The 15,460-nt window shown below is 45.1% G+C and overlaps 2 protein-coding genes across 3 annotated transcripts; one reads left to right on the plus strand and one right to left on the minus strand.

Annotated features, from left to right (window-relative positions):
• Positions 1 to 1,977: 1,977 nt before the first annotated feature.
• On the minus strand, positions 1,978 to 6,778 carry spice1 (spindle and centriole associated protein 1). Of its 2 annotated transcripts, none has more exons than XM_076080644.1 (18): positions 6,625 to 6,778; positions 6,444 to 6,542; positions 6,162 to 6,209; positions 5,850 to 5,990; positions 5,645 to 5,747; positions 5,292 to 5,410; positions 5,046 to 5,134; positions 4,730 to 4,866; positions 4,515 to 4,640; positions 4,123 to 4,391; positions 3,902 to 4,033; positions 3,697 to 3,823; positions 3,505 to 3,612; positions 2,978 to 3,396; positions 2,577 to 2,763; positions 2,411 to 2,486; positions 2,205 to 2,268; positions 1,978 to 2,115 (listed from the first exon to the last, which is right to left on the minus strand). In XM_076080644.1, exons 2-18 carry the CDS (start codon positions 6,540 to 6,542, stop codon positions 2,065 to 2,067), a joined length of 2,295 nt encoding a protein of 764 aa, XP_075936759.1. In that variant the 5' UTR covers positions 6,625 to 6,778; the 3' UTR covers positions 1,978 to 2,064. The 2 variants fall into 2 exon arrangements, with proteins under 2 accessions (XP_075936759.1, XP_075936758.1); XM_076080643.1 differs by having other exon boundaries at positions 2,411 to 2,489.
• Positions 6,779 to 8,358: 1,580 nt separating this feature from the next.
• On the plus strand, positions 8,359 to 15,378 carry shisa2b (shisa family member 2b). The gene is made up of 2 exons (XM_076080322.1): positions 8,359 to 9,259; positions 13,344 to 15,378. Exons 1-2 carry the CDS (start codon positions 8,956 to 8,958, stop codon positions 13,886 to 13,888), a joined length of 849 nt encoding a protein of 282 aa, XP_075936437.1. The 5' UTR covers positions 8,359 to 8,955; the 3' UTR covers positions 13,889 to 15,378.
• The last annotated feature ends 82 nt before the right edge of the window (positions 15,379 to 15,460 follow it).

The following is a 15,460-nucleotide window of genomic DNA, read 5'->3' on the forward strand; positions in this document are numbered from 1 at the left end:
TTTACTCCAATCTCATTGGGTGCACAATTTGTTTTCTTTATAAAATTTAAAAAATAATTAATATCAATTGTGGTCTTTCCCTTGTCTTTAAGTCACATGATGAATGTGTGAATATGAGTGTATGAGGAGTAGTGGAGGTGTGTTGAGGCTGCAGAGAGGCCCAGATAGAGATGATGGTGTTGGGGGGGGGGGGGGGGGGGGGAGTCACATGGGAACCATCCCCATGCCCTGTGGTGGTGGTGGGGGGTCATTGAGAGGCACTGGGGTGGGGTTAATCCTCATTCACCCCGTCCTTCACTCAGCCGGGCCGGGCTGGGCACAATAAGCCCCGCCCGCCTCCCCCTGAGTCTCCACGGTGACCTCTGACCCCACGTTTACCGCCGCTGTCCCTGGCCCCTTTATGCCTCCATCCTGTTATTATCTGCAATATTTACTCCTTTTGATTTCCCTACTGGCCATTGTTGTTGCTCACACAGCACTCCTGACTCACTGGAAAACTCAAGTGCTCTCCTTCCTACTCCAGTGTCACCCCCGAAACCTTAAAACCCTCAGCAAACACTACCTGAAGTGGAAATGAGTCCGCTTACGACCACTTATTTATGGCTTTTTGATTCAGGCCACAAGGAGGAGCCCAGAAGAGCAGCAGTCAATGAATGGGCGAAGTCACAGAAGTCCTGTTCCAAGAGGCATCACATGTAACCACAACATCCCTGGTTCAATTCCAGCTGTTCCAGCACACATTTAAACAACGAGGGGCCCGGGGGCTATGGTGGGTCTTAAACCTGGATCTCTATGTACCTGCTGGTAGTTAAGCCGGACATGTTGCTTGTTGCTCTCTGCTTCCTCCTTTTAAAATTCAGGATTTCTAAACTGTATCAGAAAAGAAAGAGAAAAAGTTGGACACCACTTGACATTCGTTTAAGTATTCAAAGTAGTTTCTTGATCGTGGCTGTTTGACCTGCTGCAGTCTGAAAGGCACCAGAGATGTCCAGCTCTCTCTCTACTGAATGACTCCAGATTGCCATCTGCTGACTTTGCACTGCAGTGCACTATTTCCTCCTGCAAACACAACCCAGGGCGTATAAGATGAATGAAAAGAGGAATGCATCCGTCAAGACATAAATGAGAGAGTCTCAACATCAACTGGTGGTTGGGAATCCTGCAGATCTGTCATGATGCTGCCAGGCTACAGCAAACTAGATTAGAAAGCATAGAAATGTACTTGGAGACTAAGCATAAGTAAGTAAGTGGGAAAGCAAGACATGAGTCATAGTCTTGGATTGAGGATGGAGGGAGAAAGAGAAAAGGCACCGATTGCTCCAGTTGTTTCATATATTTACATGATCCAGTAAATCACAGTTAAACTAAACTGTCTGTATAAATTTATGAGAAAAAAAAAAAAGAGATGATCATAAGGACCACAGAAGTCGAGGTAAACAAAAGACTTCAGAGAAAAGAAGAAGAAAAGCAAATATTTGGGTGTGTGTGCACGTACCGTAAATAGCTACGAGAGGCCATACTTTAGCTGAAGCCACAGCAGAGAACACTGAGTGGGTTGGAGCAACTCTTTCCCCCTCCTCTCTCACTCTTGCTCCTATTTCTTTGTGACTTATTGCAATTCCCTTCTCCCTTTGAAAAGCACAGGTTCATCACAAACACACTAAGTGATATCTAAACATGCCTCAAAGACATGAAAGCAGACCGTAACTAAACCAAAACACAAAGACAGACAGACGGACGGCGCGTAGCTTGGACCTTCGTGCAGGATTAGATGCAGCCAGTGCAACACATGGCCTCATTAACTAACACTTGCATTGGTGAAGAATTACTAAGTAAACAAATAGGATACATAAAGGTGCACTTTAAAGAAGGTAAAAAAAAAAAGGAACATATGATTTAAACAAGCATCGATGACACAGATTTATATATTTCTGTACAACAACGTGTGCTACAAAACAGTGAGGACAAAAACACAAGTTAATTTTAAAACACGTTTATTGAGTCATTTAAAATGTATGTGTAGATAAAATAATAGCAGCTTGGGTTGAATAATTACTCCTCTTGTCATCTCACATGAGCAGACAAGGCAAACCATCCCTCTCTCTGTTTCTCCATCTGTTGTGGAAAAGAAAAGATGTTACAGACCCAAGCGGCAACAGTCCTTCCATGTAATCTGTAGTGTGTGTGTGTGTGTGTGTGTGTACCTGTGTTTTTCCATCCCTCATTTCTCCGCCAAGACTGTGAGAAGACACTTCAGAACCAGCAGATCTGCAGCACAGAAATATAATAAGAATGTGTCAAGAACAAAGTCTAGAAATCCAGTTAACTAGCAAGAACCACAAAGCATGTGGATGACTAACTCCCATCCGTCATGAGGAAACATCCCCATCCTCTAAAAAGAGCAACTCACCGTCTCTCAACACCACCAGTCTGTGACGGGAGCTCCTGTTCAGGCAGCAGCATCGACCACTCAGGACTTCCTCCTCCTGCTGACAATATGATATGATATAAGTATATTTTTCAGAGACAGGCCTTTACACACATGGACAGAGACGCGTCATGTTGAGCCATCGTACCTGCTGAATGTGGGCTGAAGGCCGAGGGAGGGATGGGGGAATTAGAGGGAGAAGCTTTGGCTGTAACACTTTGCTTCTGTTGCTCGATAAGCTCCAGCAGGCGACCCCTCGCCGCTGCACTTTGTCTGTTTAGCTCCAGGAGGCGCTGTTCCACACTGCTCACATGGAGGGTGTTCAGTGATGTTGCCTGAGCAAGAAGACAGGAGAAAGAAATCATCATCACCCCTGAAAAACAGGACAAATGTGTCCTTCTTGAGTTTCAAACTACCCAACATAGAACGGCTAACAGACACAAAGGTTTGCTGATCTATCTAGGGGAGAACATGTCTGTGGATTTGGGAGAACACACGTTCAATTTACATTTCGAGGACATTTGAGGACACCTTAAGACTTGATCTCACCTGATTCGTCAGCTGCTCTCCTTCTGCAGCCTGGACATGCCGACTCCTTCTCCCCGTGCTGCTGGATGCTGACATCCTCCTCTCTCCAACACTTTGGGGCGTGACTCTCCCCGTGCTGCTGCTCCTTGTCTGCTCGTTCGATGATTCTCCGACCCCTGACCCGAGGCGCCTAGCCTGGCTAAACTGGGCCCTGATCAGCTCGTTCTGTCTGTTCAGCTGAGCGATCTCTGCCAGCATGACCTCCGGGGAGAGCTGTGAGCCGAGAGGGTCAGAGGTCAGCGATAACGAGGAAGAAGAGGGGAGGCTGGTGAGATGGAGGCTGGTGAGGCTGGAGGCTGAGCTGTGGGAGCGGACGTCCTCACAGGAACGCAGGACATCTTCAGGAAGAAGTTCCTGGTGCAGCGGTACAGGGTGAGTCACTGAAGAAGAGGTGTGTGGGGGGGGGGGCAAAATGAGGCGTCTTACAGCTGATTGAGTAAGATGGCACACAGGTGAAGTGAGATTATTAAAAAGAAACAGGCTGTTACCAGGAGTTGGCTGCCAGTTGTCTCTCTGTCGAGGAGGGGAGAGCAAGACAGCGGGAGAGACTTGTAGTTGTTCAGGATCTCGCTCCGCAACTGGAGCAGACTGACAAACTGTTTACAACATGAAAAAAAACACAATTATGTACAATTTACTGCACAAATATCCACGCACAGACAAACACACGCAGTATGAACCTGCAGCTTTGGCATCAGACTCCTGAGGGGGGTCAATGTGGACCTCCAGCAGTCCAAGTCCCCCCATCAACAACACCACCGAGTCCAACTTCTGCTCCAGCTCTGCCGTCCGCTGCTGCGACCCAGCCTGAAGGAAAACAGGCGAGCACAGTTGGAATCTGGACAACAAAGTGGCGTCGGGCTGCGCAGGTGAGCTCCGTCTCACCTGCAGGGCGGCGGCCTCTTCTCTCAGAGTCATCGTCTCAGCAGTGAGCGCATCGATCAGCCCGCGCTGCTCTCTCAACACCTCCTCCAGTCTGCTCCTCTCTCCAGCCTCTTCCTGAGCTTCCTCTTCCCTCTGGAGACAGTTATTCATTTACTTGAAACTAAAGCCAGTAACGACCATGTTAGTGTTTAATGAATACCTCATTGGATCAGTTACAATACCTGTTTGAGGAGGTGCACTAAACGCCCCAGAGTGGAGACCAAGGCCACAGAGAAGCCAGTGAGGCCTTGGGTTTTCTTCTCACTCTGTGCTGAAGCTGGTACAGTGGCAGGAATCAGAGTATCCAAGTCAGCCTCCACCTGACCCAGCATGGTCTGCAACAGGCCCAGACTGGACTGGTCCCCGCTAAGAGAGGCCACCGAGGAGCCGTCCAGCGCTGAACTCTGAGGAACACACTTCCTGTTCCTGCCGGTTCGATGACTCGTTCTGCCTGATAAACGCATACAGAGGAACACTCATTTCCTCTGTTTACTGCAGCATCTAGCAGTTCATAGGATGGACCACTGTCGCAGAGTGACACATTATGAAGACACAGATACCTCTCTTACATTACCTGACTGGTTGAGAGGCGTCTCAGGATTCAGGACCTGAGAAACCAGGACTGACGGTTCCTCCAGACCTTCCTCTGACCGGCTTTGTCTGGACCGAACACGCTGGACAGCCATTGTGGCATTGAGAGCTGAAACCAGGTGAGACGAGTTTGTATGCAAAGAAATCGTGATGACTTCGTGAAAGACAATTTAAATGTTGTCTTCCTTTTCATCCTACCTGTCTGGGCTGGTGCTCTGCCTGATGTGCAGGGCGTTACAGGAACATTATCCCCGTCTGCCTGCTCAGAGTGAGGACGACGGACTTTCCGTTGCTGTATCACCCTCCCCCGAGACTTCATTTTTCGTACATTGGCCCTGCAAAGAAAAGTATCACAAGCAACGTAATGGCGTCAGCGGGATCAGAAACACGAGTAGTAAAAAGCAACAGCTGCATGTATTATATTTCCACCATAACAAGGAACGCCAGTCAGTTTCTTATCTCAGATTGGGGTGAATGGTACTGGTTTGCAGGTACAATATTTCGCAGGCATTACCTATGGATTACATGATAGTCTGAACTGCCAGCAGGACAGCTATCTTCATCACTGTAGTCTTCCTCTGAAGCTTCAAGTTCATTAAGAGCCTGAAAGGAAACATTTTACTCATTAATACGGAACAAAATCTGCAAGAAGGTAAATTGTGATTCGAGAAGAAAATAGACATATGGATGAAAGCTGATGGAAACATGAAGTAACAAACCACACATGTATGGCTTTATCTTGGCACACACACACACACACCTGTGGGTCCATCAGAGACTGGCTGAGCAGTGACAGCTGAGTGGGAGGATCTGGTCTTTGAAGCACAGGCAGTTCTGAGTCAGAGTCACAGTTTGGAGCCATCGTCACACTGGGGTGCCCTGCAGAAATACATAAACACTCTGTATACAACGCAAAAATCCTTAAAATCTCAGGAAGAAATAAAGAGAAATACTAGTTTAGTAATAAACATCTCGTCTTCTTGGAAAACTAAATATCGTAAATGTGAAGCTTCTGCTTGTACGTCTAGAAGCAGGGAACGCGTGTTGTATTCACTTAGCACTGCCTCTATGTATCTATAGATACAACAACAGAGCGAATGAGAAGATCTATACCAGTCTGCCTGCGTGGAGCGTCTCCAAACAAGTCTTTGACGACAGCCATGGCTCTGTCAGAGCGAGCCAGCACATCCTGAAGCAGCAGCTTGTCAGAGAACACCTGCAGCAGTAAAACACAAATCTACAGTTCCTCGAAAACAAACAAACACTGAGAAAAGCAAAGAAACCACGAGGAGTAACGGGAACTCATCGTCACACGTACCTCCCTGATGATGCTGAGGCTGGCGTGGTCTAGAGCTGCAGGGCTCCCAGTGGGTCTGAACCGGCGCTGTAGGGCTTTTTCTCTCTGCTCCCACTGAGCCGCTGCCTTGTTGTGGGACTTGTGAATCTCATGCCGATGGCTCTGAGGCAGAAGCGATTGATAAGACAACTAAATATGGGCCGGAAATACCTTGATTTGTTGTTTTCAGTACCATCAGCTCACTAAAATGATGTCCACGTGCTGTTATAAGACATAGTATGACAGTATGAGTTGCTTCTCAGTTGTACACGGTCACACAGTCAAACACCTTACCAGCTCTGCAGGCGACAGCTTGTGCACAGACAGGTCATTGACGGTGCTCTGAAACCACCAGGAGAGGGACGACATCACTTCATTTGCTTTCAAAACTTAGAAATGATATTTTATGCATTTAAAGATAAGGATTAAGAGAAGATTACTTCATGAGGGAAAATGTTCACAGCTAAAATAAGGGGAATATGTGGAATTGTGCAGCATAACTCCAGGCTACTTCATTAAAAAAAACACTATTACTGCCTTTATAATGTATTTTAGCGCTTGACAGACAGTACTCACCACCCAGTCTTTTTTGGGAGCTGCTGCTGCTTTCCTGGGTCGAACAGGCCTTTTACCTTTGGTGTGTTGTTGTGGACGCCCACCTCTCACAAACGACATCTGTTCAGACAACTTGCTTAACGTTAACCGAGCTAAAATGTGATTTAATGCTAAGCTAGCTAAATGTAGAAATAGCACTTACGTTACACGTTACGAAGCCACTGTTAGCTGTATAAGAAAAGCTCGTCGGGTTGTCTATAACTTTGCCACAACAGCTCAAAAGTTGACAAAGTTGAACAGCATCAACATCTCCTCCTCAGTTTGTTGTGGGACAGTTTTTCAACAGTTGCGCGCCACTTCCTGTGCTGTTGCTAACGCGTCACAGTGGAGCATCATGGGAAATGAAGTATTGGCGAGCAAGGATCGTTCAGCGGTGGAAGAGGAATTCTTATCAAAAATAAAAGTATACAATATACAGCAAGATATACCACGTGAATGTTAAGCCATCAAGATGATACCATTTAATCATTATTACTGATGTAACGCTACATAGTTTGAAGCTGTATTTAATGTTGTAGCTAGCTTATTGAGTGGGAGCTAACTGCTTTAAGGCTATAAGCTGCTGGGTAGTGTAGTTCATAGTGGTGGAAGAAGTGGTCAGATAGTTAGCTGTAAGCAGCAGTAGGCCTACCACAGTGTAAAAATAGCCTATTACAAGCAAAAGTCCTGCATTCAGACGTTTTATGAGCAAGATATAGACTACTATATGTTTATATTTTTTTAGAGATGAATTGCCATTTAACTGTAAAGCATCTTATTACAGTTGCAGCTCTCTGGGGTAGAGGTCATTTTAAGAACCTGTGCTTATGCACATACTGTTGTAGGCTTTCCTAACCCTCATAATGTAAATAATACATTTAAGTACAGGAACTTAAAAATCTGTGAGTAAATATAGGCTAAATATTTCTTTTCCACCACCGGTCATAAAGCATCATGTTCAAATAAGTCGTATACATTTAATTAATGTAGTAAAAAATCGATCTGCCTCCAAAATGTGGTGCAGTAGAATTATTAAGTAGAACTGATGGGAATACTCAAGTAAGTGGCCTTAACTAGCCTTAACGTGTATCTAGTGATGTTGCCAGTTGTTTGCAAAGAAGCAAAGATCTGGCAACGCCACTAGATGGCATTGGCACCATGTGCGTAAATGCTGGTGAACGCTGCCCCTGTTGGTGATGGCAGAGGAGGGATGCTTGCAGGCGCAGACTCAAACTGCTAAACTCTCAGATGCTTTTCACCAGGCGACAACCAAGCTCAGCCCGGAAAAGTTTAACTGAACTTCGGTGCAATTGCTCCAAGCAAATATCTGATGTGTAATGGTGTGAGAAGCTGCGTCGAGCCAGCAGCAATATCCAACCAGAAATAACGTAGCTTGCTTTCAAAATAAAAGCATGTTTTAGTAAAAAAAAAAAAAAAGCAATGAGGAGGGCTTGCATTGACAGTGACAAATGAAAGTGTTTGACAGCAAATGTATTCATAATTGATAGATAATGTAGCCAATCAAATGTCTCTGAAGTAGATCTGGAAGAACAAAAGATAGACCTGAAAATTCATAAAGCTGGCAAAACAATTGAGGTCTGTAAGATACTAGAAAAATATCAAATTTTCTATGTAATGAATAATTTAAATTGTTTCTTTTATTAATCTTCTAATTTCACTTTATTGGACCACCTTATGTCAAAGTACTCCATACAGTTTGAACTTGCACATTTCATTCTAGTTAGACTTTTATTTTAACATTTACAATCGGAAGTTGTGTTTTACTTTTTGCTTCTTGACCAACTTGGTTTTTATTGCTCGATTAAGAGGTTTTGTATTTGCATCTGACTTTTTGCACGCCCCTCTTACTCTGACGCAAAGTTGGATAGACTCTGCGCGCTTTAGTTCAATCGTGTTACACGGACCCAGACTTGGCTGACTGAGTTCTGACGCCCAACAATGCAGACCAAGCTACAAAAGTTTGAAATCTTATCTTTGCGCACAGGGCTGGCTGTGAGGGGTCTTATGAGTGACAGCAGCATGGATCAGGCTCCACGATTTGGTTTCTCTGCATCCCTGTGTAAAGTCATTTGAAGAGTCCGGAGACATGAACAACCTCGCTGTGGTGCCAGAGGAGACAATTTACTCTTTCCATACTGGATTTTAGCAAGAGCTCTGAAGGTTTACAAATGGAGAATTATTGTTAGGAATTTAATTTCAATAGCAGACCTCTTTGTGTTGTCTTCTACAACTCTTGGATAATCACCCACACTGTGGAGTCACTTTTGGAGACGTTGGATCTGAATTACGCACGGGATTCCTCTAACAAATGACAGCTTCTAAGTTGTTTATTGCTCCCCCACTTCATCCCCTCAGCTCCCCGCATCGTACCGATCCACCGTATCACTCTCCTCACCAGGTTGGACGCGGGGAGTGAAAGCCTCTCTGTCTCCTTCAGTGCGCCAGCGTGCTGCCGCGGGCCACCTGGCCGAGGATGTGGGGGGGAGGTTTCCCGATGTCCGTCACCGCGATTGTGACTCTACTCATGGTTATTATCGACGTGAAAGCCAGTGGGGAGTATTGCCACGGCTGGCACGACTCACAGGGCGCGTGGAAGGAAGGCTTCCAGTGTCCGGAGAAGATCGACGCAGACGACGCGATCATCTGCTGCGGGAAATGCGAGCTGCGCTACTGCTGCTCCAGCACGGAGGCCCGGCTGGATCAAGGGAGTTGCGATAACGACCGGCAGGCCAAGGAGCCCGGGACAGAGAGCAAGGACAACAAGGACTCCGGTGCAGGTATTAACTTCTACTGTTTCAGCAACTTCCTCCACAAATGTGTTGATAATCAGTTATCACCAGTATACTAAAACTTGTGAATAACAGTTAAAACAACAATACAACACTGCTGAATCTTTGTTTTTGGTTTATTCCAATTAATGTAATTGAAAGTGACTCATAAATTAATACAAATATGTTGATCCCCGTGCCCCAAAGGGTGCATGCACAGCATGTCTTAAATTTGATATTGTAAATTGCAGACCTATTACTGCAGTTTGCTTTCCCCTCATAAACCCAACAGTCCCACAGTATCTCCCTGTTAAAAGGCTCATCTGCTGCCTATCCCAGTTGGCAACGACAGCTGCACAAGAGACAGCAGCAGACTCCTCCAAAAAAAAACAGTTAACTGCACTCACAAATGGCAAACTGTGCCATGCTGCACTTATAAATAGCTGTGTTTGTTCTGGCCAGTGCGAGAGGGACCGCGGGCTCACATCACGCTGTCCCCACGGGGATCAAGTTTGGATTTGACCGGATCTTGGACAGTGGCTCACCAAAGGCGATGACAGCTCTGCTCATAAAAAATAAAAAACACACACACACACACATCGCGTTATGTATCATTTCCTGCCAGGCTCGTGTCCCTCTCCTCCTGTAATCCCCCACTGTAGCCTCTCTGGTGTCTGCGCTCTTTCAGGGGATTCTCACTTAGAGCTGCTTAAAAGGAGACACTCACACACACACACACACACACACACACACACACACACACACACATTTATAAACTGTATTTAAGAGAGGCATCATTACCAAACTAAGGGCAAATTATAACCCATAATGTCAAATGTACATAGTGGATTAGGTAACAATACATCTTCTTTCTCCATAATGGCTCCCCATTCATCATTGCTTACATTCCCATAGATTAATTTACCATAAAGCCTCTTGAAGCTGCTTCATATCTTTAATAAAAGATCAACAAGTAGATAACAGCACTCAGGAAAGCAGAGCAAACATTGGACATCAGAGAGAAAGGCAACACAGGCTTACTTCATGTTTCCTTGGAGGATATTATGCCCTCTTTTGGACCTCTAGCTATAATCTGTCATTTGCTAAAACAATCATGCCTTATCACTGCAGGAATAAGTATACATTTCATCCAGTGGCCTGCAGCCAAAATAACTTAAAGAATAAAAGCAGCTTTTTCCTCACAAGAGGAAGGCCTAGTTCACTTTGTGTATTTCATTCATTTTTCATATGTTTGCAGCCTATTAATCATCCAGGAAAGAAACACACTGTGCTGTCAATGGATAACAGACAGGAAATTATTAATGTGCTCAACATGAAGGAACATATGGTATTTAGGAACAGGAGAAATCCCGTGAGAGAGACGAGGGAGAGTCCAGCCAGCACAGCCACAAAGATTGTGCCCAAAACAAGAGCTTAAGAGAGAGGGGGGCTGAGCTAACTGCAGCAACAGGTGTGGAGGAGTGACAGGGAACAATAAGGGGTTCAACCACCATGTGCACAAAATGAGAACATCACACCTTAGCAAGTGGTAAAGAAATAAAGTCCTCTGTAAAAAAAATAGCAGACAGTTAAAACATAAATTTCACAAAGTGAGAACAGTTCTCCAGATGCAGTATGTGCAAGCTCAGCAGTGGAAACAACTAAGTACATTTACTCAAGGGCTCTACTTGAGTACAATTTTGAGGTACTTGTACTTTCTATTTTATGCTATACTTTTGACTTTTACTTGACTACAACTCAGAGGGAAATGTACTTTTTACTCCACTACATTTACTTGACAGCTGTAGTTATTAGTTATGCCTTAAGATTTTAACATAAACAACATGTATTAGCTTATAAAGTACAATACATTTAAATATTAAACCAGTGGGTCCAGTGGCTACTCTGAGCACTTTTGTCACATTTCAGATGTCTATGAGCTGTTAGCAGTTCCTCAAAGAGAGCTAATTACATTTAAATAACCGCTTAAAGCTCAATAGAGGAAAGGTTTTCCAACATTTCATAAAAAAACATAGATTAAAAGTAAAAATAAATTGTACAAATGTGTCCAGCCAGCAAAGTTGATTTTTTAACCAGATTCTATTGATAGCATTGTTGGTCGGTCGGACCAGATTGAAATGTGATTTCCATTAAGTTCAACATTAACATTATACCTGCTAAACATCCGCCACTTAGCATTGCTATTATGAGCACGTTAGCATTTAGCTCAAAGCAACATTGTACCTATAAGTATACAGCCCCAGGGCTGCTAACATGCAACATCCCTATGACAACATCCAAGACAACATCCATAATGAGTTTGTTTGTTTTTGATACTTCTAGAAAATTTAACTTTTACTTGTAATGAAGTATTTTTTACTTGCGCACAGATCTGAGTACTTCTTCACTGCGGCCTGTTTGCTGAACTTTAATTGGTGTTTCCCCCCAAAATCACTGATTTACAGTTTTGGAAAGGAGCTCTGCAGTTGAAAGTAGAAGTGAAGTAAAACAAGACGAGCAATTCTGCAATTACTAATCCTCATCAGTACAGAAAAAGGGAGTGAAAGCAGAGATGTAGAGGTGGAGGCCTTATAAGTGCAGGACATTTCTGTGCTCGTAACGTATATATGTGTTGCCATAACAGAGTTCCTGTTAAAACCTGTTTACTGGAAGGTGTGTAGCTGTGAGGTACATTAGCCTCTGAAGTCGACGCCACTTCTTGTCGAAGGGAGATGGGTCAAGGTCCTCGTTTGTTTCATAGCCTCTTTCGCTGCTGGCCTGTGTCTTTTGTCACCCGGTCTTACCGCCTCAGTTGATGAATGTCCCCTAGCTTAACATGTTTCATGCAGTAATCCTTTTTAATACCCTGCTACTTTTGATGAGCATTATGAAAAAAGTTTCTCAAGGCCGTATGGATGTATTTCAAAGAGACAAAAGGAAACTGAAGCTGGGTTTCCACCTCTCTCTCTTTGGCATACAGTTACACCTCATAACGCATGGGCACATTCAGAGGAGGAAATAACTACACCCTGTGGGAACAATAAAACACAACCGATCACTTATAATGTAACATGGTCTTTATTGTGTTTGTAAGGTGTTTGTGCGAGTGGGCATGGGAAATGAACAAGAAAGAAAAAAACACCTCAGAAGTGACCTCATCTCACCGGTCACCCCGTTTCTGCCAAAAACATTCACTCCGTGCCTTCGCTTTTCGGCCAAAAGGTGAAATTGGAGAACAAAGAACGCTGTTATTTCTCCTTAAGTTATTGTTGATCATGTTTCAAAGTTGCTGTTGGAGCTTCTCCTGCTTACTTAGCACATTTACAGAAACTGGAACTGAGATCTTAACAGATAAAAATGTCAAGATCGTTTTTAATAATGCCTTTACTATTTGACCCAACAAATCAGAATGACTGGTGGAATTGTGAGAGTTACACAAGTACTTTCTTGCGAGTCTGATTTGCTGTTTTCATCAAAAAGAGAAAGAACAGGTCAGTGAGAAGAAATTGGCTTACTCATTTGATTTAATGGGCTGAATGAGCTCCGATTCAGCCCATTAAATCAGTCGACTTTAATACCCTTCTGAGGCCAAGTACTGCAGTTCAACTCGAGTAACTTATTTTCAAAGGGTTGGTCATAAATAGCCGAAGAAAAAGAAGGGTCACAAATATCTGCTGGCAGCCGAGCTTAAGAATGTCACCGCTACACACACACACACACACACACACACACACACACACACACACACACACACACAGGGTCGAGGAGGCTGGGGACACAGTAGGGTGCTGAGGATTAAAACAGATCAAAACAAAGTTAATAACTGCTAATGAGAGCCCGGGGCTCCCTGGGGACTCTCAGTCCCAGTGCACCTCTCATTCTTCTACCCAAGTCCAAACACTCCTCTCCGCTCAACCTTTTGTTTCACTGCCTTACCCAATCTCCACTCACCTGTGGGAGTTTTTGCTGTGAAGGGAAGCAAGACACTTGTGTGTGAGACAGTACTGCTTTGAAGTTTAATGTTCAACCAAGTCAATGTTTTGCCACAAAAGCAGATGTGATAGCTGTTTTTTTTCCTTCTCTCTCTCTGTAGTTCCCATCTATGTGCCGTTCCTGATCGTGGGCTCTGTGTTTGTAGCCTTCATCCTGGTGGGCTCTGTGGTCGCCGTGTGCTGCTGCCGCTGCCTCCGCCCCAAACAGGAACTGTCCTCAGGAGGTGCGACAGGAGGAGGGCCGGGCAGTGGCCGCCTCTTGGAGACCATCCCCATGATGGCCAGCGTGGGGACCTCCAGGGGTTCATCGTCACGCCAGTCCAGTACAGCCACCTCGTCCAGCTCCTCTGCCCCGCCCGCTGCACCCCGCCCCGCTCCCCCTGCCCTCATGCGGGCCCAGGCCTCCTGCTGCCTGCCCCCCGATGCCAGCGTCTTCGTCAACATGCCCACTAACTTCTCCGTGCTCAACTGCCAGCAGGCCACGCAAATCATGCCTCACCAGGGACAGTTTCTTCACCCGCAGTACATCGGCTACGCCCACCCTGCCGCAGCCTTCATGGACCCCACTCAGGGAGGATACAGACCCCTCCAGTCCCCCTGCCCTCCTCCCACCGGTGACCAGAAATACCCCGCCGTGACTGTATGATGAGGAGCCAACCTGCAGACCACTCTGCTACTTTTGTGAAGTTTAGACCGTGAGGGCTGCGCCAGAGACCTTTAGGGGACGCTGCCAGAGTGGAAAAATAAAAGGCAGGGAGTCAGACTCACATGAAGGACTCGTAAACCTGCTGCTGGCTGCAGGCCCTGCCTTGCTATTGTGTGTGCTGCGTGTCTGTTTAGTGTGTCATATGATCTCTTGGCGAGTTGGAATGAGCGAAGCTCAACCTCTGATGGACGCATAAACATTTTTCTGTCTTGATGCAAAGACAAAACTGCATATAGGAGGGTTATACAGCCCAGATGGGTGATCATGCACAGCTCCCTGCAGCTCAAACAAAGACTGTGCAGGCGTTTGTCTTTGCATGTATGTGTATGCGAGAGTGAGAAAAAGATTTGTTGGCTTATTTGTGCTGGGATGAGTGATGACTGGATGATTTATAGCAGTGAACTGTATGAAAAGTAGATATTCAAGCAAAAAAAATAATAAAAAATGATGACCACATGCTGTTTATGCCATGTGCACATCTGCACTTGTGAATGGTTGTGAGTGGTTTATACAATACAGTATATGTTTGTTTGTGTTGGAAGTGTGAGGAAAGAAAGCATGTGAGAATGTGTTTGTACTGTATGTGTGTGTGTGTGTGTGTGTGGAGGGATGTGGTTGTATGAGTAACTGTGAGTGAACTGTGTAATGTGAAAGGCAGTCGCAATCTCCCTGTAGACCATTTCAACTCTAATGAAGTGAACACAGGACATGGGCTGTGACACTCCACCCTACCATACAACCCCCCCCCCCCCCCCTCCCCCCTCCTGCCACCCAAAAAGAAAAAATAATCCCCAACTGCCCTGAGCGGAAACACACACACACACACAAACCCCCAAAAATGTTAAATATTCATGCAAGGCTGGCAGTTAATGTACCTGAGAAGTGTGTGTGTGAGACAGGGAAGGAGTGAGACGCAGTTCTTTGAAGATTACCGAGTTAATTATACAGCGAAAACTGCCCCCTTCACTTCTCCCCTGTGAGAGGGTGTGTGTGTGTGTGTGTGTGTATTTAACACTACCACAGTTCAGTGCGTTAGAGGAGCTCACGGGCAGCTCCAGGGCAGCTTTGACCCATTATTTCCCACTTAAGAACAGAACAGAAATGGGGGTTGCTTGTTAATCTAAGAAACAAGAGAGTCAAAAGTGTTTCCCTGTGTACTGTTGTGCAGCTGGGTCCCTGGTATCTCTGTAACATGCAACTTGAGGAATGTGCTGCTCCACTGAGCGCGCAGCCTGAGATGTCCCAAAGTACTGAAACGGGCATGTTTGTGTGTACCTCGCCTGTACGCCGACGTCTGTAAAATACAATAGGCAGCCTGCGTGTGACAAGATAATCTGTAAAATGATGTATGAAATTGGTCCAATTTGATGCAGAAGTGACATTTTTCCCATGAATTAAAAAAAAATAATAAAACAATTTTTACACAGAAATGATTGTGTAGAGAGCTTATGTGTTCTGGTGTTTCATCACCTACTGTCATAAACGAGCAATGCTTTGTTGCCATTGACGCGC

This window comes from Anarhichas minor, unplaced genomic scaffold, assembly GCF_050575085.1.
Source record: "Anarhichas minor isolate MPS153535 unplaced genomic scaffold, ASM5057508v1 ptg000074l, whole genome shotgun sequence".
NCBI classification, from domain to species: Eukaryota; Metazoa; Chordata; class Actinopteri; order Perciformes; family Anarhichadidae; genus Anarhichas; species Anarhichas minor.

Coding starts and splice junctions, on each gene's coding strand:
- spice1 (XM_076080643.1), bottom strand. CDS start 6,542: ATGTCGTTTGTGAGAGGTGGGCGTCCACAACAACACACCAAAGGTAAA. Junction 6,210..6,443: donor CTCCCAAAAAAGACTGGGTG/GTGAGTACTGTC, acceptor TGGTGGTTTCAG/AGCACCGTCAATGACCTGTC. Junction 4,392..4,514: donor GACGCCTCTCAACCAGTCAG/GTAATGTAAGAG, acceptor TGCGTTTATCAG/GCAGAACGAGTCATCGAACC.
- shisa2b (XM_076080322.1), top strand. CDS start 8,956: ATGTGGGGGGGAGGTTTCCCGATGTCCGTCACCGCGATTGTGACTCTA. Junction 9,260..13,343: donor CAACAAGGACTCCGGTGCAG/GTATTAACTTCT, acceptor CTCTCTCTGTAG/TTCCCATCTATGTGCCGTTC.